Source organism: Euleptes europaea, chromosome 11, assembly GCF_029931775.1.
Source record: "Euleptes europaea isolate rEulEur1 chromosome 11, rEulEur1.hap1, whole genome shotgun sequence".
Lineage (NCBI taxonomy): Eukaryota > Metazoa > Chordata > Lepidosauria > Squamata > Sphaerodactylidae > Euleptes > Euleptes europaea.
Window position 1 is genome coordinate 78,624,817 of NC_079322.1, and position 25,148 is coordinate 78,649,964.

Consider the following 25,148-nt stretch of genomic DNA (forward strand, 5'->3'; position numbering starts at 1 on the left):
CCGGCTCAGCCGCTGCCCCATCAGCCTCCCCTGGCTGCTGTCCAGCCCTTTCCCCCTGGCTCCTCGGCCCCGGTCGCCTTTGGCTCCACCCCCTCGGCCAGGCCTCCGGGGCCCGCCACCACCCAGGTCCCTCCCGGGGCTCCCCTGGCCCTGGCCGGTCCTCAGCCCCCGCCCGCCAGCCAGCCGGTCTCTCACCACATTCCACCTGCCCCCAGCCCCGCTGTGCCCCAGATGCCGGGCGGGGGAGTCGTGGTGCAGGGGGTGGCCCTCCCTTCCCCGGCCCCCTCCCCCCAGCCCTCCCTGGCCATCCCGCCCCCCTCACTCCTACCTTCCTCTGGGCCTTGTCCGGGCCCCCTGCCGCAGCTGCCCCCATCCTCCCTGGCTCCGGGAGCCCCTCCCCTCCTCCAGGCCCCCCCCGAGGCCCAGTTCCACCGGCAGAGCTCCTCCACCGACGACCTCCTGTCCTCCAGTCCCGAAAGCCAGCCGGGCTGCGCCAAGGCCTCCGTCAGCCAGCCGCTGCTGCAGCCCACCAAGGCCGACGCCAAGGAGGGCCTGAAGCCCAAGGCGGTGCAGCTGATCGAGAACGACCCCTACGAGAAGCCGGAGCACATCCGGCGGCTCCTGGTGGAGCTGGAGCACTTCCGGGACACGGTGGCTGGCCTGGAGAAGCTGACCCCCGGGGGGGGCGCCAGTGAGCTGGATGGCCTCTGGAAGGAGCTGCAGGACGCCCAGGAGAAGGATGCCCGGCAACTGTCCATCGCCATCGCCCGCTGCTACTCGATGAAGAACCGCCACCAGGACATCATGCCCTACGACAAGAACCGCGTTATCCTCCAGTCGGGCAAGGATGACTACGTCAACGCCAGCCGGATCGAGGACCTCTCCTCCTACTGCCCCACCATTATTGCCACTCAGGCCCCGCTAGTGGGCACCGCCTCCGACTTCTGGCTCATGATCTACGAGCAGAAGGTGTCGCTGGTCGTCATGCTGGTCTCTGAGCAGGAAATTGAGAAGGTGGGTGTCAAGGCTGTGGCTGCTGGCCAGGCAAAGGGCATCACTGCAGGGGTGGGCGTCTCCTTTCAGCTGGTATCACAGGGCGGCCAGGCTGATCTGCAGCAGAAAAGCTCGATTCGAGTCCAGCAGCGCCTTTGAGACCAACCAGATATTCGCGGCGTGAGCTTTTGAGAGTCACAGCTTCCCCCATAGTTGGTCTCTCAGGTACTCCTGGACTCGAATCTGGCCGTTCCATGGCAGACCAGACCAGCTCTGTTCACTGGATACCACCTCCAGCCAGGAAATAGAATCCAGGTTTTTTACTCTAAAAGCCAAGCCAAAATTAATTTAGTAGGTACCAAGCCGAGGTCAGGCACCTCAGATTCTGGCTTGGAGTCTTAATAAAGGCAAAAGTAACACACACAAGACATAGAAGCATTTAAGGACATTCAGTTCATAATGAGAATTGCAAATCAGTAATACCTTGGAAAAGTGGAGAGATTCACAAAACAAAACTAATCAAAAAGGCTAACTCAGTCAACCAAAGACACAGAGGCAAGGTTTAACAAAATGCATAGATTTGTTACTAAAGTCCATTGGTTCAGGTTGCAAAACAAAATTCTGGATTCAGCCTTCCTCCTCCAAGGAAACCTACAAAAATGAGCAGAGTCTCTCTCAGACTGCCTGGGAAGGGTTGGTAATTCCTAGAATGGAAAAGCAGATCTTATACACTTAGTTTCCAGCAGGTGTGGACAGTACCTAATTAGGAAGCTAAGATAACTTGAGTGGTTACCCTACCCACAGCTGAAATCAAACACTAACCAAAAAAGGTCACTCTAATCTACTCTAGGAGAGACCTGTCTGCAGCCAGGCATCTCCAAACAAAGCAGTCAACAACCGCAACTAATCAATCAATTGGAACGCCTACCCAGTAAGGCACAAAATTCCTAAAAGGACCCAAAATCTTAAAACAGCAATTCATGGTTATTAAAACAAAAGAATTAAACATTAATTCTTTACACTCTGCTCTGAACCTGAGGGGAGCTTTGACTCTCAGGAGCTGATGCCCTGAAAACCTGTTGAAGGGGGGCTTCGGCTCCTGAAAGCGGATGACCCCGGAAATCTTGTTGGTGTCTTAAGGCGCAGCTGATCTCGAGTCTAGCCTTTCAGCTGGAGAGCCCTGCTGGGCAAAAATCGAGAGACAGTCAAGTTGGACTGAAGATCAAAACAGTTTGTAGCTTAAGCTTTCCTGGGCCATCAGAGGGTGCGTGCCGTCAGTAGTTAAAAATGATGAGTGTGGGGGGTGATGGGAGTTACAGAGAAAGCAGTCCAGCCCAAAGAGACCCAGCCAGAGATGCGCTCCCCACTGGGGACTCCGCAGTGAAGCATGATCAGAGGTGAACGTTATACGTATAGGAGAGAGAATTCTGTCGTGCGCTGGCTGTTCTCGAGCATAGTTTGGTTCGTGTCAGCCTCACGGTTGAATTAGTCCTTTGGCGCTCTCAGGCTTGCTTTCAATAAGTATTGCTTTTCAATACTGAGAAGAGCAAGCTGCCAAAAGTCCAGGCTGCTTCCTGCACGGTACTCATTTTGTTTTGCCAGTTAACCTCTGGCTGCAAATGGGTCAGTCCGTTTGGATTCGGTTGGCTGCCGGTTTGGCTGGGTCTTGTTTTCGTTTTGCTGAAATCTAAAAAAGGTTTCAACTACACCCGCTTTTTTGATGCAAGGGAGAGGGCGAAGCCCCAGCTCAGGAGCTTTTCTTAACAGCAAGAGAGCCGTTTCCTGACCCCCTCTGAGAAGAAGAGGCTGGGTGTCAGGAAGGGGTTGCTTCCTCGTCTCTCTGAGCAGGACGCCAGTTTTCCTTGCCCACTAGAGTGTTTTGCACAGGGGGCGGGAAAAGTCTTGTGGCCTGCGTAGGTGCTTTGCTATATTGGAGGCTGCAAAGAACCCCCAGAGAACCCCTCCCAGCACAGGCCTTCTGCCAATTTTCCTGACCATTTATTCTCTGTGGGTTATCCAAGGTCTGATCCTGTCCTGTTCAGATGATCCGGTGTTGCTTTGGCTTCTTGCCACCACCAGGAGGGGCTGTTTAATGCCTGAGCCTTTGCTCGGGTCCCGCCCTGTTGGAAGGTTTTGCAGCCGGAATTGACATTGGGGATTGTGGCATCTTGGCCGCCAGAGGTGGGCGTGCTCAGCGTTTCTAGGGCTTGGTGCCACCTCCCCTTGCCAGCCTCTCTTGGACGCTGTCCTGGCTCCTCTCACCCTCGCCACCCGGCTCTTCCTGCAGCAAAAGGTGGTGCGCTATTTCCCCACGGAGCGAGGGCAGCCCATGGCGCACGGCCCCATCACCCTGGCCCTGACCAGCCTGAAGGCCACCCCCACCCACGTGGAGAGGATGATCACCCTGCAGTTCCGGGACCAGAGCTTGAAGCGCACCGTCATCCACCTGCAGTTCTCCTCCTGGCCAGAGCTGTAGGTCACCTTTTCTTCTTCTTTTGCCCCAAGTTGAGGGTGGGGGGTGAGGGGAGGCCAGGCTCCAGGAAGTGGCTTCCTCTGGCTGCAGCTTGCCTGGGCGATATGGATCAGCGGAGGGGCGGGATGGGGGTTTGAATTCAGACTGGTGCAGCGGCTCCCCAGGGTCGCAGGCAGAGGTCTTCCACATCACCTGCTGCTTGGTTAGTGGGCAATGCTGGATATCGAACCTGGGACCTTTTGCATGCCAAGCAGAGGCTCTACCACTGAGCTATGGCCCCGCCCCAAGTGAGGAGGGGGTCCTGGAAGTGGTTTCCTCTGCAGCTTGTCAGAGTGATGTTGATCAGCCAACGGGTGGGGGTGGGGTGTTGAAGCCGGCACCGGGCCCTGAACCAGATCTGGCTGAGTGGCTGTTCTTCAGCTGGTCCTGGTGTATGCAAGGAGATAGTTGTGTCAAGCTCTCCTTGTGTATCTGCTGTGCCCAAAGATGCAGAGGGTGCCTGCCAACATGGTCGTGTTGAGGCTGTGCCCCCATTAACAGATGTTTGAAAGCAGAAACACGAGGCCTCTCCCACCTTTCTTCCTGCAGGGGCCTCCCGGACAGCAAAGGGGATCTCCTCCGCTTCATCCAGGAGGTGCACAGCCACTACCTCCACCAGCGGCCTCTCCACACCCCCATCGTTGTCCACTGCAGGTAATCCAAGCTGGCTCTTCCTGCCGGCTGCCCTTGAGGAGATGGCCGCTGGGTTCTGTAAGAACGGTGGGTGTGATGGGACTCCATTTGCACTTCTTTGACAGCTCCGGCGTGGGCCGCACGGGGGCCTTCTGCCTCCTGTACGCAGCCATGCAGGAAGTAGAGGCCGGGAACAGCATCCCGGACTTGGCTCAGCTGGTGAAGAGGATCCGCCGGCAGAGGAAGCACATGCTGCAGGAGAAGGTATGGAGGGTGGGCAGCAGGGCAGCCCTGAGTGAGACTGCAGGCTGGACCATCAGTCGCTCCAAGGAGAAGAAACTTCACCAACCCCCCCTTCCATGCCCAGCATGGTGTAGTGGTTAAGAGTGGTGGACTCTGATCTGGAGAACTGGGTTTGATTCCCCACTCCGCCACATGAAGCCAGCTGGGTGGCCTTGGGCTAGTCATAGCTCTCTTAAAGCTCTCTCAGCCCCACCTGCCTCACAGGGTGTCTGTTGTGGGGAGGGGAAGGGAAGGTGATTGTAAGCAGGTTTGATTCTGCCTTAAGTGGTAGAGAAAGTCGGCATATAAAATCCAACACTGCTGCTTCTTCAGTGGCAGTTGAGCCGCTGGTTCTGGGGGTGCCACGCACAAAGTGGGGGTGCCGCGTACAGTCTCGGTATTGGGGCTCTCACTGGCTCCTTCTTTTCCAGCTCCACCTCAAGTTTTGCTACGAATCAGTCCTGAAACATGCCAAGCAGGTGCTGCAGAGACACGGAGTCACCGCACCATCCACCGGCAAACCAGCCAGCAGCCCCTCTCAGAAGGTAGTGGGGGAGGGGAGGAAGGCTTTCCTGTTCTGTCTGCCATCTCCCACAATTCCAGGAGGGGGGGGGCAGGCTCCCTAGCAAGACTTGAGCTCCTGCCCCTGTCGAGGCAGTGGGGCAGGGGATCCAGGTGGTCTATCTCTCCCTGCCCTTTGCCCCACTGGCTTGGGTCTTGAACAGTTGTCTTGGTGGTGTCTAGGGCGGTGGGGTTCAGCTTTCCCAGACCCCCCCCTCCCATCCGTGGCAGCAGCTGCAGGCGTGTAACATTGAAGTTGTGTGAGAGGAAGGCGAGGGAACCCAGCCTCTGCACCTGCCTCTGCTAAAGAGAAGCCCTCTCCCTTGCTGCGTATATCTTCTGGGTCCAGAGGGAGGGGCGGTGGGGTGCCCCTGCTGCTTGGGCTGGGGAGTTAACAGGGGCTCCACAGCCCACCCGTGAGTCTGGGCTCAGGTGAAGAGCTCCGTTCTCTTGCATTGTTCAGTGGAGGCCGAGCATCAGCGCAAAAGTCAGGCAATAAAGAGGGTAAATGCATAAATCCTGAGAAGCCCTCGTGGCATTTCCTGGACCCACTACAAGGCTGTGGCAGCATGGTGTAATGGTTAAGAGCGGCGGACTCTAATATGGAGAACCGGGTTTGATTCCCCACTCCTCCACATGAAGCCTGCTGGGTGACCTAGGGCCAGTCACAGTTCTCTCAGAACTCAGCCCCACCTACCTCACAAGTTGTCTGTTGTGGGGAGGGGAAGGGAAGGAGATTGTAAGTTGCTTTGATTTGCCTTCAAAGATGAGACAGTCGGTATATAAAAGCCAACTCTTCTCCTCTTCACAGAATTATAGAGTTGGAAGGGACCACCAGGGTCATCTAGTCTAACCCCCTGCACAATGCAGGAAATTCACAACTACCTCCCTCCCTCCTCCCCCCCCCAGTGAACCTTCCTCCATGCCCAGAAGATGGCCAAGATGCCCTCCCTCTCATGAACTGCCTAAATTCACCGAACCAGCATTGCTGACAGATGGCCATCTAGCCTCAGCTTAAAAACCTCCAGGGGAAGGCGAGCTCGCCACCTCCCGAGGAAGCCTGTTCCGCTGAGGAACTGCTCTAACTGTCAGGAAATTTTTTCTGATGTCTAGACGGAAGCTCTTTTGATTTAATTTCTACCTGTTGGTTCTGGTCTGACCTCCTGGGGCAACAGAAAACAACTCAGCACCGTCCTCTGTATGACAGCTCTTCAAGTACTTGAAGATGATTATCATACCCCCTCTCAGTCTTCTCCTCTCCAGGCTAAGCATACCCAGCTCCTTCAACCTTTCCTCTTCTTCCCCCCTCCTTCCAGCCATACGTTCACCAAGACCCACAGGACCTCGTGCTGGGGGGCGATATGCCCATCAGCTCCATCCAGGCCACCATTGCCAAGCTGAGCATCCGGCCCCCCTTGGGAGGCTTGGAATCCTCTGCCAACGGGCAGCTGTCGGAGCCTCTGCCCGCCATGGACAATGCCGCCGCACTCCAGCCACCTTCTCACCCTGTGTTTGCTGACTACGGGCGTTCCGGTAGCCTTGAACTGGCCCCGCCGCTCTCCCCGCCTGCCGTGCCCGCAGCCAGGCCCCAGCCACCGACAGGCCCTTCTGCCGCCGTGGAGAACAGCCACCACGTGGAGGACGAGGGAGAGTTGGAGGGGGAGAGCCTGAAGCCGCCTCCTGGCCTGGAACCTGCGGCCACCCCGGCGGCCCCTCCGTCGTCCTCCTCGCTGGAGCTGCTGGCCTCCCTGACCCCCGAGGCCTTCACGCTGGACAGCGCCCTCAAGGGCCGGCACAAGACCAGCAAGCAGAGCTTCCTCCGGCCCCAGAACGGCGATGGCCTGCGGGGGACCAGGCCCAGCGACGACCCCCTCAGCATGCTGGACCCACTCTGGACTCTCAACAAGACGTGAGAGGGCAGGAGGGGGGAGGGGGGTAGGCCACTGCTGCCCCCTGGTGTGACTGCAGCCCCAGAGACCGTGGAGAGGAGGCTGCCCCGTTTGCCCCCCCTTGGGCCCGCTGCCACTTCACTTCAAAGAGGATGGCTGCCAGGAGGCCTCTGCTACAGAGCCGGCTGCCCCCCCGCCCCCCACCAAGTCACTCTAGTTCCCCCATCAAGGTTTTTGGATGGCTGTTTCCATATCTACCCCTTCCTCACGGTTAATGGGGGTGCCCCCTCTCTGGGCAGAGGGGGGTGAGCAAGAAAGGAGGGGGAGGGGGAGCTTTGCCTTGACTCAGGTGGGGGCCCCAGCAGGGTTTTGCATTCTCACTGTCCCCAGCCCGTCTGCAGAGTGACCTGGGGTGAGGGGGAGAAGAGCAGGTGAACCGGCTTCTTATACAGTGGTCTTGGACGGCTCACGCGGCCCCTTCTGCCTTGGCCTGGTCTGTGTCACAGGAGGGCGTGGGCAGCTTAGGGCTGGGTCTCCTTCGATCCCCTGGGTGTGAGTCAGAGGTGGATCTCTTACACTTGGGGGGGGGGGAAGGGGTGTGTCCGCCACTTCCCACTATCTGCTGAGTAACCCTGGCAGTGACAGAAATGGTTGACTTTGCCCGAGCGCCGGCCCGTCCATCTCTCATAGCCCTTTCCACGGGCGGCTGCATAACCTAGGCTGGCCTGGAGCAACTCTTGTGTCCCACAGAGGCTGACAGTGCTGGTATGTCGAATGTCCCCACATGCCAACTGCTGCCTCAGCGGGCACCCTTAGCTAGCTGGAAGAGCCGTGGCTGCGGAGTCCGGTGGGGTTACAGGCACGGCCTGCCCTTTGCAACTCATTAGCGTGCATTTTCAAAGGCGACTTACTTGAAACTGCCTGCGTGAATCAGAGGCATGTTTTGTATTTGGGTCGGGCATTGCCATTTCTGCCATGCAAGGCCGGCAAGAGCTTCCACTTAGAAGGGTGAACAGGAGACCATCTTTGGGGGCCAAGGGCAGTTGGGGAACAGGCAGAGTCGAGGGCCAAAGCATGAACTGGGGCGTTCCTTGAATGACCGAGCAGTCAAGAGAGCTCTTGTCATTTCCGCTCACCTTTTTTCTAGCAGCAGGAAAATCAGCTGCGCTTGTGGGGTTTGCTGGATCCTGTGTACTTTGCAGGGAGGGGCCACGGTGGTGGGGGAGAAGGGTAGCGGCTTTCTGGGTTCCTCTGCATTTTCTTTTGTATAAATGTAACATGTCTTCACCTTATTTACTCCAGTTTAGAACCAAATGTTTTTTCAGCTCTTTGCTACTTCAATAAATAGGCACTGCAGATCTAACAGCAGCCAGTGTTTTGTTACCAGCTTGGTGTGTGTGTGTGTCACATTGCAGTTAGAGCCCCCTTCCACCCCCATGTTTGTCATTAGTTAAACCAAACTGCTTAGGTGGGTTGTCTTCTGCAGCTGGCGCACAGACCCACAAGGAGGAAGGCGACTCTGTTCTGTGCTTAGCATTACAGAAACCAACACAGATTTGAACTGATGGAGCAAAGAGAATGAGCTGGAAGAAAAAGCCCCCCCCAAAAAACTACTACAGACTGTTTTAATATGTTTTCAGCCACCCCTTAAAATAAAACAGCAAACAGGTGTCCAGCAGCACTTTCAAGACTAGTAGTAAACTTTGGGGGTGGGGGGGGGCAGAATTCATTCACTTCACCAGCTGCCCTGAAGTTCAATATATTTACACTTAAAGCTGCAAGCACCAGAAAGGAGGGGGGCATTCAAAAGAGGGAGCCAGCATGGCATAGTGGTTAAGAGCGGTGGGCTCTTAAGCTGGAGAACTGGGTTCAATCCCACCCTCCTCCACATGAAGCGTGCTGGGTGACCTTGGGCCAGTCATAGTTCTCTCAGCCCACGCGGAGGCAGGCAGTGGCAAACGGCCTCCGAACGCCTCTTGCCTTGAAAACCCTATGGGCCGCCATAAGTCAGCTGGGCCTCGATAGCACACACACGTTCAAAAGAGGCCAGTTCAGCATGAAAATAGTCAATCCAGCTGGAATGGATGAAGACAATCCCCAACTTATAGTAAAATCCTCCCCCTCCCCCCAATCAAGTCGTAGCTGATCCATGGCAACCCGATGGGGTTTTCAAGGCAAGAGACAAACATAGGTGGTTTGCCATTGCCTGCCTCTGGGTAGCGACCCCTGGGCTTCCTTGGTGGTTTCCCAAACAAGTACTAACCAGAGACAACCTTGCTTAGCGTCCGAGATCTGATGAGATTAGACTGGCTTGGGCCGTTCAGGGCAATATTAATATTAAAATACTCTTAGCACAGGGTGAGCTGTACAGGTAAAGCTGAACACACCACCAACCGTTAAGGGAGTGGTTGGGACAGGCATCAGATGAAAGCTTTGCAGGGAATTAACGTGTGTGACACTCTGAGGTGCCGCCGGAGGTCACTGTGTGGTTTTTGCTGCTGCAGCCACGAATGCAGAGACGCGCTGCTCGCGGAAGTGTGGTGAGTCTGCCGTTTCTTTGTCGTGAAGGTGAACCACCGGAGCAGAGGTTCCTCTTGGCGGCGGCGGCTGTTTCCCCGGCCTCAGCATTCCCAACACAGCTCAGATTTTGCTTGCAGGGCATCAAAAGGGAGGAGCAGAGACTCCAAACTGCACCGTTTTTCTCTCTCTCCCCCCTTCCCCTACAAAAGTCCCTCAACACACCTGAGGCATTAAGTTAGTTCTGTTTAATGTGTCTGTACCTGTACACTTTAAAAAACACAACCTGGTACAAAAGCTGCTGCCACTGTACAATCCAAAGGGTACAGCACAGCTAAGGCCACCTGAGGCATTGTGGGGCGGACACTGACGACAAGCCAATGGGAATCGGCAAGAGCCACGAGGGGAGGGTTGCGAGGGGCCACGCGAGTGTCGACTGGCTGGCCTGGGGCAGCAGCACCCCCTCCCCGGGAGGGGCAGGTGAGCGCCGGCCCAGCTTGGGAAAAGAGGACAGGCAGAACACAGCAGATTAATCCCAAAAGCATCCTTTACAAGGCTACAGGGCCTCCTACGCTAACTGGAATTTAAAACAAAAAGAGGAACTCGATCGTCAATGGCTTTAACACAAAATGGGTTCTAGTTGCTCTTCCTTCCTCTCTTCCCCCTCTCTGCGTTTCTGTTGGTTAAACACCCTCCTGAGGCTCAATGCAGCCCCTCTGGACGCACGGCTCTGCAGCACCACACCAAAACCATTTCTGGCCAGGTGTGTGGTGTCCCTCGTGGGCAGAGACCCCCAGCCCCTGGCTGGAACACTCCCAGGCCTACACCCTGCGCGAGCTGTACTTTGCCCATGGTACCGGGCTACTTCCATGTTCTACCACAGCTGACCACGGGCCGCCAGAAGACCACCGTGGCCCTTTCAGGGGGTGCAAACAGATCTAGCGCCACCACTGTGGGGAAGAGAGGACGTCATGACCTCCGCAGGGCACTTTCCCTCACCAGTAGGCAGGCAGGCAGATACATGGGAGAAAGGAGGCGGGGTGCGCCGCCCCCTCTAATCTCTAGCCAAGCTCCCCTCCAGCCACAATAAATAAATATGTACAGCACGTCAATAAATATGGCAAGCGGCATGACCGCCTCCCTTTCGCAGGCCACAGTGAGCTTATTGCTAGGAGGAGCAGCCGGGCCTCTGGTGGGCTTTAAGCAGGAGTGGCGCCAAGCTTGAGGGGTGCCTGCTGGATTTGCTTCTCTTGTCCCCTCCCCCGCTTGCTCCAGAGGTCTGAGCTGCAGGGGGCACCTCCCTCCCTTCAGCCTGATACAGATGCTGCTGCCTCCCCCCACCCCCAAAGCAGGCAGGACGGGGGAAGTGCAGCACCCAGACGGAGAGGAGGCAAAAGGACCACCAACTCTTCAGGGGGGGCACAGAGCAGCACCTCCTTTGCAAATCCATTCACCTAGAGGCCACGGCTGTGAAGAACAGCCTGGACAAAGCCTTCTTTGAGAAAGAAGCCTTTCCTTTCGTGGAGAGGAAAGCTCTCAGACGTGCAGACCCCTCCCATCTTTGCCAAGGATCGAGGAGTCTGTGACAGCTGCCGCGGCAAAGGGGCACCGGGCTCACATGATCGCCACCCTGGGGCACGCAGGGGCAGGGGGCTTCCCCTCCCCCCATTATTCTATTTCCTAGAACCACTAGGGCTAAAAGCGACCCCTGTCCAGCCTTCCAGAGGTCGACTTCACCCCCTCCCCTTCCACTACTGACCAAAAGTTTGCCATCAAAGCTGAGAGGCGAGGCCGGAAGCAGGAGTTTGTCTCTCTCCACTGCGGAGCGAGCGACCCCGCATGCTGTGGTTGCCCCGTTCTGGGAAGGAGCCCTGGGCCCTGCTGGGAGCCCCCACTGCCCCCACCCCTTCTCAGTCTCTCTTCTCCAGCACCGACGGGACGTAGACCAGGCTAAGCTCACTGCCAAAGTTGCAGACGATGGCGGCGTTCTCCAACACCAGGATCTGCCGGGCCGGCTGGGCCTCGTTGCTCTTGCCCAGGTAGACCGTCTGCAGCAGGTCGCCGTAGCCGATATCCCAGAAGGAGACGCAGCCCTGGCCGCCCGTGACCAGCAGGTTGTCGGAGATGACGCCCAGACTCGCCCCGCAGCCCATGTCCTGCGTGGGAAGCAGCGAGAGAAGCAGGGAGGTGAAGTGGAGTGGAAGGCAGTGGCTCCAGCCTCCCCGCTCCACCTGCCCCGCGGAGAGAGCTGACAAAAAGAACTTTACCTCCCTCCCAAAATACTAGAACTCGAGGGCATCCAATGAAGCTGATGGGCAGCAGATTCAAGACAGGCAAAAGGAAATATTTCTTTATGCAGTGAGTGATTAAAACGTGGAATTTGCTGCCAGAGGATGTCGTGATGGCCATAGGACATAGATAGTCTTTAAAAGGGGATTCGACAGATTCTTGGAGGAGAGGTCTATCGGTGAACACATGAAGCCCCTTGGTCCCTCAAAGTCAGTACTGTCTACTCAGATTGTCAGCGGCTCTCTAGGGTCGCAGGCAGAGGTCTTTCACATCACCTACTTGCCTAGTCCCTTTAACTGGAGATGCTGCTGGGGGGATTGAACCTGGGATCTTCTGCATGCCAAGCAGATGCTCTACCACTGAGCCACAGCTCCTAGCCATGATGGCTAAAGGGAACCTCCTTGTCCAGAGGCAGTCAACCTCTGAATTCCAGTGCCAGGAGGCATCATGAGGAGAAGGCCTTAGCCTCTGTGCCCTGTTGTTGGCCCTCCATGACAACTGGTTGGCCACTGTGTGAGACGGGATGCTGGACTAGCTGGACCTTCACTGGTCTGATCCAGCAGGGCTCTTCTGACGTCTCCTGGCAGAGGTCTTGCCTCTTGGAGACAGCGTGTCATCACTGCAGAGGAAGGGGAGTGAGGGGGGCCACCTGGAGGGAGCGGGTATTTCCAGTCTCATCTGTACAGAAAAATTATGCTCCATTGTTCAGCTTGTATTACAAAGAATCTGCATGTCTAAACTTAGTTAGAAGAATTCGAGCAAATCCAACCCTCTATCAGCTACAGAACAAAATTAAATTCCAATGTCTTCAGATTAAAAATCTATTTCAGCCGTGGCTTTTTCTGAACAAATCTGCAAAACTGGCAGACCTGAGGGGGCAAAGAGGCCTCCCCCCTGGCAAAAGGGCCAGAGATATGGCCAAAGTGGCCTGTGCCACAAAATCTTGTTCCTAGACCACAGAAAGCAGGGAGAGGCATGTGGGGGAAGACAACCCCCTCCACCTGGACACTCAGGACTGCAAGCAGGTGGGACTGGCCCCTTGAATTTGACCTCAGACCAAACTGATGACTGAGAGGAGCGGGTGTGGCTCAATAGTAGAGCATCTTCAGTATAAGGCAGCTTCATGTGTTCATGAGATATCTTCCCATTGGCTAACAACAGTCACTGATGTTTCTGCAGCCTTCCAGGGCAGCCTCGTGCACAGGGCCTTGCTGTTGGGAAATTGCTGTGATGCACACAACAGAGTGGTGATGACCAGTGCCTCTTGCACACCCTTCCTCTCAGGGCCACACCCTGACCTGAACACTGCCATGTCCCCCTTCCCTCCCGGGACACTGCTCCAAGGCAGGGAGGGGCCCCGGCCGCCCACCTGCTGAATGGAGTAGTGCTTGATCCCAGAGCCTCGGTCCCAGATGCTGATGACGTCGTCCAGGCCGCTGCTGATGACGCAGGAGCTGGTGCACGTCAGAGACGTGACGTCCCCGCGGTGGGCGTACATGTGGCTCACTCTGCTGCCAGTCAGCACGTCCCAGAGGCAGATGGCGCCGTCCTGGCCCCCGCTTGCCAGCACCATGGTCTGAAAGGCAGAGGGGGCCGGTTACTCGGGGTTTGCGCCCCTGCCCAGGGCAGAGTGCCAGCCAGCACTTCCAAGCGTTTTAAAAGCAGCAGACCGACCCGTTAGAGGCGGAGGAGAGTGGCCAGAGGGAGGGAATTTCGACCACAAGCACAGAGCTCTTGTTCTCGAGGAGAAGGGGGAGTCTGTCCTTCTCCCCGACTGACGAAAGGCCTTTTCCGTGCCATTTGTGCCCAAGGGAAGCCCTCCTGGGGTCTAGCCAAAAGCCAGAGTCCGGCATCAGAGCAGACGGAAACAATTTGTGACTCAGGGTCAAATCAGGCCTTTCAATCGCTTGGCTTTGGGGTCAAGGACCAGAGTCCACTGACCTGGCTCATGGTCAGTCTCTCTTTTGAACCTGTGGCTCTTCCACAGTGCTACAGAGACTTGACCTTGATTCTGAAGAAGCCACAGATACCCGAAATTCCAGACTGAACGTGACCTTACCTTACATTTATGATACCCCAAATTATTTTGCACTTATGGGGAACTGGACCTTACCTCCAGTGCACCCCAAAAAATCTGCCATGGCAAGGTTTCGGTAGGATGCAGATTTGTGCATGAAATCAGTGAACAGCCCCTTCCTTCAAGTGAAATAGGTGAACAGGCCACCAGAGATTCTTGGTTGACACATGGCCTGGTTCAGAAGTGTGTCAAAGAGGGGCGCATCCTAATGAAACGTTTACCTGTGGACATTTTAATAATTTCTACTACTAAGTGTCTTTGCACACAGACAGAGAACCCCCCCATCCCCACCTGCCCGTGGTGCTGCTCCGTGAGATACACACATTGATTGCGGTCTTCATCCTCATTTTTACTCTACAAAAATATTTTTTAATGTATTCTACCGCTGTCTTCCACTGATGTTTAACAACACAAAACTAAGGTATGTAAAGATGTGAAGTTGTGTTACTCCTTTCCTTTTGCGGGTTTTTTGGTGTGTTTTTCAGTTTGTTGTTGTATTTTTGCAAGAAACTTTTTTAAAAATGCGCATCACAAAGAGAGGCCTGAAAAGGCTGCGTTGGCAACCGCTGGGCTCCTGGCCATCTGCCCGGGGGGAGCCTCAGCACTCCGCTCCCCATTGCAAAGCAAAGTCTGGGAAGCCGGATGCTGGGGCAGGACCTGGTGTCTCCACGGCTGTTCCCCAGCCGTCCTTTCCAGCCGCCCCCCATAAAGCCACAGCCCTTCCCACCCCACCTTCTTCCCATCCTGAACCACAGCGGTGTGAGCCCAGAAACCGTCTCCTTACCTGGTCGATGTAGACGGCCGTGATGGCTCCCGAGTGACCCTGCAGGGTGAAGAGGCAGCAGGAATCTTCCAGGCGATACACCTGCAAGTGAGAAGAGGGCCGTCAACAGTGGCAGAGGGTCCTGCGCAGGTGGTGGTCCCAGACCCTTTCCCTCACTCTCTGCTGATATCTGGGGGTTTCCCTGAGGGCTTCTCTTAGGCTGTGCAGCTCTGAAGCACAGGGCCAGAGCAGACAGACAGACACACTCAAAGCGAGACAGTAGCCCCTTATTTGTACTGGGCTATGGAGATTTTGTCCACCATATGCAGTTTGGGCAGGAGGAAGCCTCTTGGCCCTGGGCCCCAAAGTCCCTCACTGCCAACCCCCTGGCAGAGACACCGCTGGGTCTAACGGCAGAGCTGCCGGCTCATGGCTGGACCCAACGCTCTCTCCTTCCACAGCAGCCAAAAGCACAGACACATGTCTGAGCGGGAGGAGGAGCCTGCCGTTCCTCCAAAAGAGAGCAAGCAAAGGGAGATCCAGCACGGACTTCTTTGTGCCAACTTGGAGGTAGCCACAGACAGGGATGTGCCAGTTGCAAACAGGTAGGAGGAGGGGCTCTGAAGCTTGGCAGACTCCCTCTTGGCATGTGTTCCCACCTCAGACCTCAGCCAGTCCCTTAGAGAGCCTCTCCTTGATGGGCACAGCCCACAGCTATCGCAACGGCCAGGCCACAAGGAGGGCCTGTGTGGATCAGTGGTAATGCATTTGCTTGGCATGCAGAAGGTCCCAGGTTCAATCCCCAGCAAGTAGGTGACATAAAAGACCTCTGCCTGAGCCCCTGGAGAGCCGCTGCGGGTCTGAGTAGACAATACTGACTTTGATGGACCGAGGGTCTGATTCAGTATAAGGCAGCTTCGTGTGTTCATGTGTAAAAGGGGGTCCTCCTGTGCTGCCCATGTGATCCAGGCCCCTCACCCTCAGCGTATGGTCCTGGCTCCCTGTGACCAGTCGCCCCGCTGCAGCCTTGAGGGTCGTGATGGGCTTCTGGTGCGCGCACGTCACCGTATGGGTCAGCTGGCACACAATGACATCGTTGCTGCTGTACATCGGAGAGGATGGGAGGCTGTTCCTGCCTGGAGTCCCTGGGGAGAAAGAGAGGCAAGTCAGCCCTGCCCAGAGCGACGCCCGCATGCCACGCCCATGCTTCACATCCACAAAGAACAGACAGGCAGTTGCTCTGCCTTCGCAACACCTCTGCTTCCTAGATCCCAGAAAGGGGGTTTTCAGCAAGAGCGGGGTGGGGTGGGGGTGTTAGCAAGGCAGACAAAGAGTATGGGTCGACTGATGAATTCAAGAAGAGGTGGCAACCCTTTTTTGATAGACACGTGTGATTCAATAATGTGTATCCTTTAAGAAACCTTAAAAATGACAGGGTCTAATGATACCTTAACGGTAAAGTCAAATAGCAGATATGTATTAGACTTTAAATATTATGTTAGTTTATGTTTAGTTTAGTTTGGGTATACTGATATAATAGGCATAGCAATTAATGAAGGCTTATGTATAAAATAGGGCTCCAGACAAGATTTACGCTAATAGACGTTTATTAATAGTCTTGGGATTATCTGTTATAATATTTGAGCTCAATACAGGGGAGGTTACTAAATGGGATACAAGATGGATGGTTTCAGCAAGCCTGGGCGGGGACAAATTAAGATCTGTAAAATTTTGTTACTTTCCCCATCTGTTTTTCCCCTTTTTTCTTCTGTACCCTTATTTAAAAATGATTAAAAAAGAGTATGGGGTGTAGAGACAGGTACGCTGTAGGAACAGGCCTGCCCCCCCCCCTTGCCAGAAGTCCTGGCCTGCTCAACCCAGACCCAGTCTCTCGAGCCTGGCCAGCTCCCTGTTGGCCTTCCCAGCCTGAGCACCCCCATGCTCTCCAGGGGCAGGGGGAAAGTCCAGCCTGACCCTGCGGGGCCGCGACAGCCACAGAGAACCCCTGCCCAGCAGCCGCCTTCTCACCTCGGAACTGCGAGTGCTCGAAAGAGGCATGGGTCTTCAAGGAGAAGAAGTCCAGCGAGCCGTTCAGCCTGGCAGCCACAATCCTAGTGACAGGGCACAGAAAGAAAGGAGCACATGCGGTGAACTGGCTGCCAACACAACCTTTGGCCCCTCTTGCCTGTCGCCCACTTTTCAGCCTAGAAAATCTTCCTCTCAGGGATGGTGGATCCCTCTGCAGAGGGGGCATTTGACACCCAGGCAAGAATGCTTTTCCTCCACATTTATGAGGGTCTCCGCTCTTCCCCCAACAACCACACTGAGGGAAAATGACGGGCTCAAGATAGCAACCTCTGAATCCCAGTGCTTGCAAGGTAAAAGCCGGGTAAGACATTGGCCTCTGTGCCCTGTTTTTTGGCCCCCTGGAGGAACAGGGTTAGCCCCTGTGTGAGACGGGATGCTGGGCTGGACGGATCCTCACTGGTCTGATCCAGCAGGCCTCTTCTGAAATGAACTGTTATGCACCCAAGCATCCCCAGCCCCATACCACAAAGGCAGGGAAAGTGGGGCAGCCCCGGAGCCTGAAGGCCTCCTCTCCCCAAGCAATTCCAGGCAACTGGGAGAACTGACTGCCCCTCAGCCCTGGGGAGGTTCCCTCAAGCAGGAGCCCTGCTTTCCCCACCAGCTGCCCCACAGGCAAAACTGCTGCCAGGAGGACTGTGACTGAAGGAAAGCCTGGGGCTTTCCAGAGCTGCCCAGAGAAGGGCTTTTCAGCAGCCGGCTCCTCACTTGGGGACAGGGAGGAAGGCTCTCCCTTTGCCAGCCTCCTGGAGGAGCTTCGTCAGGAGGGTGTTTGGGTCTGGTCAAAAAAACTATTTCTGGGTCCAAGGAACCCTCTGCTCAGCCGATCGGATGCACCAAAGGCCCACCCTTGGCCGTGATGCTGGCTGGCTGTGCTTGTTGGCGTTGGACTCTACTGGCTTTCTGAGATTTGTTCTGCTACCCGCCTTGGGCCTTAATTTTGTTGGGAGAAAAGTGGGCTCATGAATGGCACCAGACAAAAAACGCAAGTACCTGCTGTTGAGGAAGATGAGGGAGGTGATGCCCGACTGGCTGTCTTCGCTGCTGCACTGCAGAGTGCCTTCGATGGCATCCCACACCTGGAATGCAGGAGGACGGTGGCATGGCTGGCGGCTCTGCTCACATGCCACCCTGAAGGCAGCTCAGCCCAGGCACCAACAGCAGAGCCCCTTCCTCAGCAGCCAGCCTGGAGGCTGAATCCCCTCCTGCCTCGCCAACCTCAGCCAACAGGGCCCAGGGGTCAAAGTCCCACCAGCATGACAGTCTAACAGAGCAGCCGCCGTAACAATTACCTTCTCTTCCCCTCTCCACAACACCCTGTGAGATAGGTGGGGCTGAGAGAGCTGTGACTAGCTCAAGATCACCCAGCAGGCTCCATGTGGAGGAATGGGGAAACAAATTCAGTCCACCAGATTAGCCTCCGCAGCTCATGTGGAGGAGTGGGGGATCCAACCCGGTTCTCCAGATCAGAGTCCGCCGCTCCAAACCACCGCTTTTAACCACTACACCACACTGGCTGCACCTCAGTACAGGGAGCCGAACTCATTTCCTGACCTTCAAATCCCACAGAGCCCCCCTTTCCCGCCCAAGGGAGGCTTGGGAAGGGCGCTGATCCCTTCCTCCCCGGCCATGTCCAGCCCCAGCCCACCCAGCAGAGTCCCCCCTCCCCCGCTTACCTCCAGCCTCCCGTTGCTCCGGCCGGCCACAATGAGGTTCCCTTGCAGCTCCAGGCTCCAGATGGAGCTCTCAAAGTCCCCGCCCCAGGAGGGGAGGGGGCAGGGCTGCTCCAGGCCCCCAGAGAGCTCGTCTCCCAGGCTACTCCTGCGGGGGCCACACACCCCCTCCTCACCCCCACAGCCCGGGGACCTGAAGGCAGCTTGTCCCAAGGGGGCAGAGAAGCCGGCGAAGCTCAGGCTGTGGGGGGCGCCCTGCTCCTCGTAGACCTTCTCCACCAGGCTGCTGAAGTCGTAGCCCTCCTCCTTTGGGCGGCCGCAGAGGGCGCGGTGGCGGGGCTCCGGGGGGGCCGCCTTGGCTTGCTCGCAGAAGTTGGTGTCGATGAGGGCGGTCAGGTCCGGCTGGTCGCTGAAGAGGAGCGGCTGTGGAGGACTTCGCGCCCGCTTGAAGGGGCGGCTGCTGTCGAAGGGGTTCTCCAGCCCGCTCTGGCTGTTGGGGCTCTGATCCCAGCAGTCCTGGTAGTCGAAGATGCCGCTGTTGTCTCGGCGCAACCTGAAAGGCAGCGGCGGGAGGGGGAGGCAGAGGGGGAGAGCTGCGGTCAACCGAGAGCGGCACTTCCCCTGGATAAGCAAGGCAGGGCGGCGGGGTGGAGATTCCCATGGAACCATGCGGGGGTCCCTTCAGAACCGCCCGCACTGACTCGCCTCTTCCAAAAACCAGCGGTCATTTGGGCAAACATTAGACCCTCCAAGCGTTAATCCAGGGAGGGAGGGAGGGAGGGAGCAGAGGGAGGATGCCGGGCTGTCCGGAGGGGACCCAGGAAGATGTGACAACTGGTTGTGCTCGAACCTGGTGGGTGGCAGCAGTGAATGAACTCCCACCACAGTTGTCACAGCTAGCCGAGTGCCAGCAGAGCAGCCACTCGGGCAGAGAAAGCATTGCTCTCGCTCGCTGACTCCTGGCCCCCAGCTGTCCTCCACAGGAGCAGCAGACTGGGAACTTTCCTGGGTATTTAAAGGGTCAATACCCCTGGGGGATGGGGGATAAATAGTGTTACATGGGAACTTTTCAGGAAAACCCAGGGTCTCTTCAGGGAGAAAGCTGGGTTACGAGTCGGACCGGTGTCAGCATATCCTGAGGTGGGGCAGCTGCCGTGGCCAAGAGTTTCTGATGGGGCCCATTACCACCAAGCTCCCCTCCTCCACTATGCCAGGGAAGGACATGCAGGTGGCATACAATGGTGGTACTCCTGGCGGGAACATTGGTGGGGTTCCCATCTGTGCACACTACCCAGCACAATAGGGGAAAAGGCATACGGCCAGTGGGAAGACCCCCTAATGGGCAGGGAAAGGAAGGACAGACAGGCTAATGGGAAGGTCTGTGGGCTGGAAGGACGGCACAAGTAGGCCTCCTGGTGGCTGGAAGAGAAGAAGGGGCCCCTGGGCACACTCTGCCCCAGGCCCTCCAACACCTGGAACCAGCCCTGCTTACAAGCTTTTACTTCTTAGCTGGCCATTAAACAGCCGTTTTGCAGACAAGATAGTATTTGAAGGGATGCCACCTAGAGGAGGGGAGACAGCTGTTCCTGTTGGCAGCACAGGATGGGGCATGCAATAATCGGTTTAAATTACAGGCGGAAAGGTACCGGTTGGATATTAGGAATACGTTTTTTACGGTAAGAGTTGTTTGACGGTGGAATCAGCTATCTAGGGAGGTGGTGAGCTCCCCCTCTCTGGCAGGCTTTAAGCAGAGGCTGGACAAATATTTGTCAGGGATGCTCTAGGCCATGGGTTCTCAACAAGGGGGGAATTCTCCCCCAGGGGGGAACTTTAGGGTTCTGGGGGGGGGGGATTGGGAACACTATTCAGCAAAGTGTGATGTCCTGTAGATTATGTCCAATCTGTAAAATTGTAGTTTGTTTTTAATTTTGAGTTAGAGTGGGAAGGGGGGAATTATATTCTGAACAATGGTGAAAGGGGGGAATGGAGCAAAAAAGACAGATCCTGCATTGAGCAGGGGGTTGGACTTGATGGCCTGTATAGCCCCTTCCAGCTCTATGATTCTAGAAGAGCTGTCCTTTATACAGGGCCACCCAGAGAAGTCCTATGTTTGCCTTGGGCTTGGACTATTTTTCTATTTTTATTTATTCAAATATTTATACCCTTGTTTCCTCTTGGCTCAAGGAAGCTGGGCCCAAGGTCAGCGATTCCTGCAGTGTGGCTTAAAGACGTGACCCAGCCACAGCCAGGCAACGGCGGAGCGTCTCCTGAAGACCACAGTCTGGAATGGAACCAGGCCTCCCTTTCGCTCCCCGAACAAGCAGCCCCTCCTTCGAGGCTCACCTACCCTTGCTTAGGGATGACAGTGAGGCAGTCGCCCGTCTGCGCGTCCCACACCCGGATCTGGCCCACCAAGCAGCAGCTGACGAGCAGCATCCCATCACTGGCCAGGCATTCGATGTCCTATGGAGAGAGAGCAGGGCCAGGTGAGCAGGAGGGTCCGGACTGAGGGGGCACGGCAGATGTTGACAAGGGAACTCCACTGCGTGCCAAGAGGTTCACACACAACTGTGGAAGCTCAACACTCCACTTTGGAGAAGCTCTGGTGGCCACAGTGAAAGCTTGGGGGCAGCCAGCGGAGGGGGGGTTGAAATCCCCAAGGAATATTGGGAAAGCTGTCCAGGAGGTCAGGGAGGCTGGCGCTGTAGCTAGGCCGTTCCTCGTGCCGCCGTTCCTTCCAGATCTGCTGCCCTTCGATAGCCTCCATGCTGCCTTCTGCACAGAACTTTCCACAAACTACACAAAACTACAATCATCTTCTCCTCTCCACAACAGACACCCTGTGAGGTAGGTGAGGCTGAGAGAGCTCTAAGAGAGCTGTGACTAGCCCAAGTTAATCCAGCTGGCTTCATGTGTAGGAGTGGGGAAACCAACCTGGTTCACCAGATTAGCCTCCACCGCTCATGTGGAGGAGCTGGGAATCAAACCCAGTTCTCCAGATCTGAGTCCACCGCTCCAAACCACCTCTTTTAACCATTACACCACGCTGGCTCTTCACTGCTGCGTATAGCTTATGGTAAGTAGGATCCTATTTTGTAATTTCTGTGCCACTTCATGTGTCACATGAATACTTGTGATGGGCTTCAGTTCTTTCTGGTGGTTCCAGACTCTAAAGTCCTAATGGATTGTTCAATGAATGTCCCATTTTGTTGATTGTACTGACTCCCTCTGTGTAATCTGCCTTGAGTCCCTTTGAGAAAGGCAGACTATAAATAATGTAAATTAAAAAAAAAACATTCCCTTACTCCTGCCCAGGCCAAAAGTGACTGGAAATCTAAATCTTACTGAGCAGAACGGGGTTCTACAGAACGATGAAGTTCCAGCCAGGTCACTTTGTTGGCACAACTTCTCTGATGCCAAATTCACACCCAGCCCTCCTGATCACAAGCTTTGCTGCACCCCCACCTCCAGCAGCCTGACCTCCACCAAGCCCCTCTCACATCTCACCATGAGATGACCTCTGAGGACCAGCGGAATGATCTCCGTCTCTGGCGGGGAGTAGCCGTAGTCATCGCAGGGCAGGTCCCCCCGTCTCCTCCTGCTGTGCGAGAGCCCAGCCTGGCCGTAGGTTTTGGGGCACAAGATTTTGTACAGGCAGAAGAGCAAGAGGACCAGGAGGATTCCAGAGGCCAGGCCCAAAGCAGCTACCCTGGCAGGAAAAAGCAACACCAGTCAGGCACAAGACAGCCTGACCCAGTCCCTCCCGGGGCCATCGTGGACTGTTCAAAACAATGTATTTCATTGACCAAGAAAATGCATATGCTGTTCCTTCAGTGAACCTGCTCAAGGTGAATTAAGAACACCAGAAGAGCCCTGCTGGATCAGAGCAGTGAGGGTCCACCTAGTCCAGCATCCCGCCTCACACAGCGGCCAACTAGTTCCTCTGGAGGGCAAAACAAACAGGGCACAGAGGAACCTAAGAAGAGCCCTGCTGGACCAGACCAGTGAGGTTCCATCTAGTCCAGCACCCTGTCCCACGCAGCAGCCAGCCAATTCCTCTAGACATCCAGCAACAGGGCACAGAAGCCCTTCCCGATAAGAACCTAAGAAGAGCCCTGCTGGATCAGACCAGTGAGGCTCCATCTAGTCCCGCCGGTCTGCTTCTACCCCCCCACCCTGCCCCACCCAGCCAGCTCTTTTACTTGTAGAGTGTGATGTCCCGGTGCCCCTGCCCCTTCGGCACGCCATCGGCCAGCTGATCAGTCAGCTCTGGCTTCCCGCCGCTCATCGAGAAGAAAGGGTGGTAGCGATTTGCCTCCTGAGGGTGACGCGCTTCTAAGGCCTCTTGAGGGTTCAGGTACAGCGTGACGGGGATCACCGGAAGGATGCTGATGTACCTGTTTAAAAAGGACAGGGGTTGAGGGACAAGTGCAGAAAAACACAAAAAAAGATGGAGGAGAAGCAAGGGCCTGGCTATGGCCACCTTTTGAGGGCAAGAAGAGGGTGAGCCAGACAAATGGATGACATCAGCTTATAATTTATACCAGGGGTGTCAAACAGGCCCAGGGGCCGGATCTGGCCCCTTGGAACATTTATGCATCCCACGAGCCAGCCAAGGCAGCCCCACCCCCAGCACTGAGATGTCAATGATCAAAATGTTAAATAAAATGGTAATGTGAATTGCTTCAAGAACAGTGGCTAGGACATTGCACCTGAGGGCACCTGAGTGTCCACCAACACCTAACCTGGCACCTGCCAAGTGTTTTCAGAAAATAGGTGGGGCCAGATGAGGCTCTTGGCTAGGACAGCTTCTGACTGGCTTTGCAGATTAAAATAACATTGCTTTGGCGGCAGCTGCTACCACAGTGTTGGTTTTATTCTCTCTCTCTCACTCCTCTTTTCTGGTGTATTTTTAAAATTACTCCTCATCTGCATTTTATCTTCCTCTGATTGGCTCCGCCCCCGAAGGCAGCCATTTTGTGGTTATGACAGGGGATGCCATATTAGATCTTGAATCAATCCTTTTCTGTATTAGATTTTGTATTAATCCATGCTTTGATTACACTCTGCCTTACTGGGCTGGAATGTTATGGGAAAGAATGCTGATAGGCAAGGTAGCTGGTGTAAAGAACAAGATGCATAGATAGAAGGCCAGTAGCGCCAACAGAGATCTAAGGCATATTGTTTATGGAACATCACAAAGATAGTGGGTATCCAGAGGCTATACTTGAAGAATGCATGTCCTAAACATTGATCACAATCTGATGATGACAATCTGACATCTATGCATATGGGTAGAACACACATTTCAAAGGTTGTCTATGCACTTCAAAGAAGACCCCAACAACCAATGTATGGCCAGTCCACATTCCAGCATTGATTATACTAACTCAGGAGTCACTAGTACATTATTATTATATCACATAATTGCTGTATGTCACGTGCAAGTCATAATGTTGTCTTACCACACACCAGCAAAAAGGTATATAAGGTGACATTATGCTCGTGTCAAAGGCGCACTGTCTTAGCAACCCATTGAGTTGCTGGCAGTGGCCTATTATGCATAATAAATCTTTTTTTTCTTAACCGGTTTGAGTGTCTGGCTATTTGACTTGGGACAAAAGCACCAAGGCCTGAAAGTGTAACCTACGGGTGGCGCTAACAGTTATGCCCACAACCCTGTATCAGAATCGCCAACATGCCCACAGGCTCAAAATGGTTGGGGCCCCCTAGGCTACAAGGAGAAGAAAACCCACCCTGTAGAGAGAGCACGTGAGTGTGTGCATCAGAGTGTTAAGGGCACGAATGAAGAAGCAGGGAATACAAAGCAATGGCAGGCTGCCTGCAGCACCACCCGCTACTAGAGGGGCCAGAAAGCTCCCTGCAAGCCACAGAAGAAGACACCCGCTAAGACTGCAGACACACAGTGCTGACAGCAGACAAACCCTCCCAGCTGCTAACGCGAAGCAGTCAATTGAGGACACTACAAAGAAGCAAAAAGACTTCTGTGCACCGACAGAAACACAGGGATTGTCTCTACCCCACTCACCGCTTGGCCAGAGTAATGTTGTAGTAGCTGAAGAGCGACGGCCAGTGCCGGAAGGAGAGCTTCCTCCAGATCTCTTCATCCTCGGCTCCCCACGTCACTTCGGCTTTGCCCACCTCCGGCTGCCCGTTACCACCCTGGCTCTCCTGCTCCTCACTCCGACGACTGGCCTCCTGCCTGCTCAGCGACTCTGACGTCTGGTTCTCCAGCAGCTGCTGCACCGGGTCCGAAGGAAAGACCGAGAGGGACAGCTTGGCATCGCCCGTGGGGAGGACCTCTCCGGGAACGGGCATGGCCGGCAGACCTGCCCCGCCCAGCGGGCTTTGCTCAGTGACTTGTGAGGCCAGGTAGGGGCGAAGCCCCGCGGGGTCCGTGTAAACCAGGATGCCAATCCAGACCACTGTTCCAGCCTACAAGGAAGGCACGGGGAGAGGACACTGTGACCGCGGGCAGGCATACCAATAGCCCTCTACAAACACACAAATCCCCCAAAACAAGAGCCCCAGCATTCTAACTGCACAAGCAGTCTTGGACACCAGAACGCCACAGCCTTGTGGTGGCTCCCCTGCATCCTTCTGCGGAAGAACACATGAGCACATGAAGCTGTCTTATACTGAATCAGACTCTTGGTCCATTAAAGTCAGTATTGTCTGACTGGCAGTGGCTCTCCAGGAGGTCTTTCACATCACCTACCTGCCTAGTCCCCTTAACTGGAGGTGCCGGGGATTGAACCTGGGACCTTCTGCATGCCAAGCAGATGCTCTACCACTGAGCCACGGCCCCTCTCCATGACTCTCCAGGGTCTCAGGCAGAGGTCTTTCCCATCAC

The 25,148-nt window shown here is 55.4% G+C and overlaps 2 protein-coding genes across 2 annotated transcripts in view; one reads left to right on the forward strand and one right to left on the reverse strand.

Annotated features, from left to right (window-relative positions):
* Positions 1-6,894, forward strand: part of PTPN23 (protein tyrosine phosphatase non-receptor type 23) — a 32,578-nt gene extending 25,684 nt beyond the window's left edge. Inside the window, exons 20-26 of the mRNA XM_056857755.1 lie at positions 295-1,014; positions 3,281-3,465; positions 4,055-4,159; positions 4,264-4,402; positions 4,852-4,965; positions 6,298-6,552; positions 6,655-6,894. Coding sequence (XP_056713733.1) covers positions 295-1,014; positions 3,281-3,465; positions 4,055-4,159; positions 4,264-4,402; positions 4,852-4,965; positions 6,298-6,552; positions 6,655-6,894 — 1,758 coding nt within the window. The remainder of the gene's footprint in view (positions 1-294; positions 1,015-3,280; positions 3,466-4,054; positions 4,160-4,263; positions 4,403-4,851; positions 4,966-6,297; positions 6,553-6,654) is intronic.
* Positions 6,895-11,283: 4,389 nt separating this feature from the next.
* Positions 11,284-25,148, reverse strand: part of SCAP (SREBF chaperone) — a 30,762-nt gene continuing 16,897 nt past the window's right edge. Inside the window, exons 12-22 of the mRNA XM_056857747.1 lie at positions 24,324-24,730; positions 22,477-22,671; positions 21,782-21,983; positions 20,622-20,737; positions 18,278-18,827; positions 17,595-17,680; positions 16,545-16,627; positions 15,495-15,661; positions 14,538-14,618; positions 13,046-13,252; positions 11,284-11,543 (exon numbers count right to left, since the gene is read on the reverse strand). Of these exons, the coding sequence (XP_056713725.1) occupies positions 11,298-11,543; positions 13,046-13,252; positions 14,538-14,618; positions 15,495-15,661; positions 16,545-16,627; positions 17,595-17,680; positions 18,278-18,827; positions 20,622-20,737; positions 21,782-21,983; positions 22,477-22,671; positions 24,324-24,730 (2,340 nt within the window). The 3' untranslated portion in view covers positions 11,284-11,297. The remainder of the gene's footprint in view (positions 11,544-13,045; positions 13,253-14,537; positions 14,619-15,494; positions 15,662-16,544; positions 16,628-17,594; positions 17,681-18,277; positions 18,828-20,621; positions 20,738-21,781; positions 21,984-22,476; positions 22,672-24,323; positions 24,731-25,148) is intronic.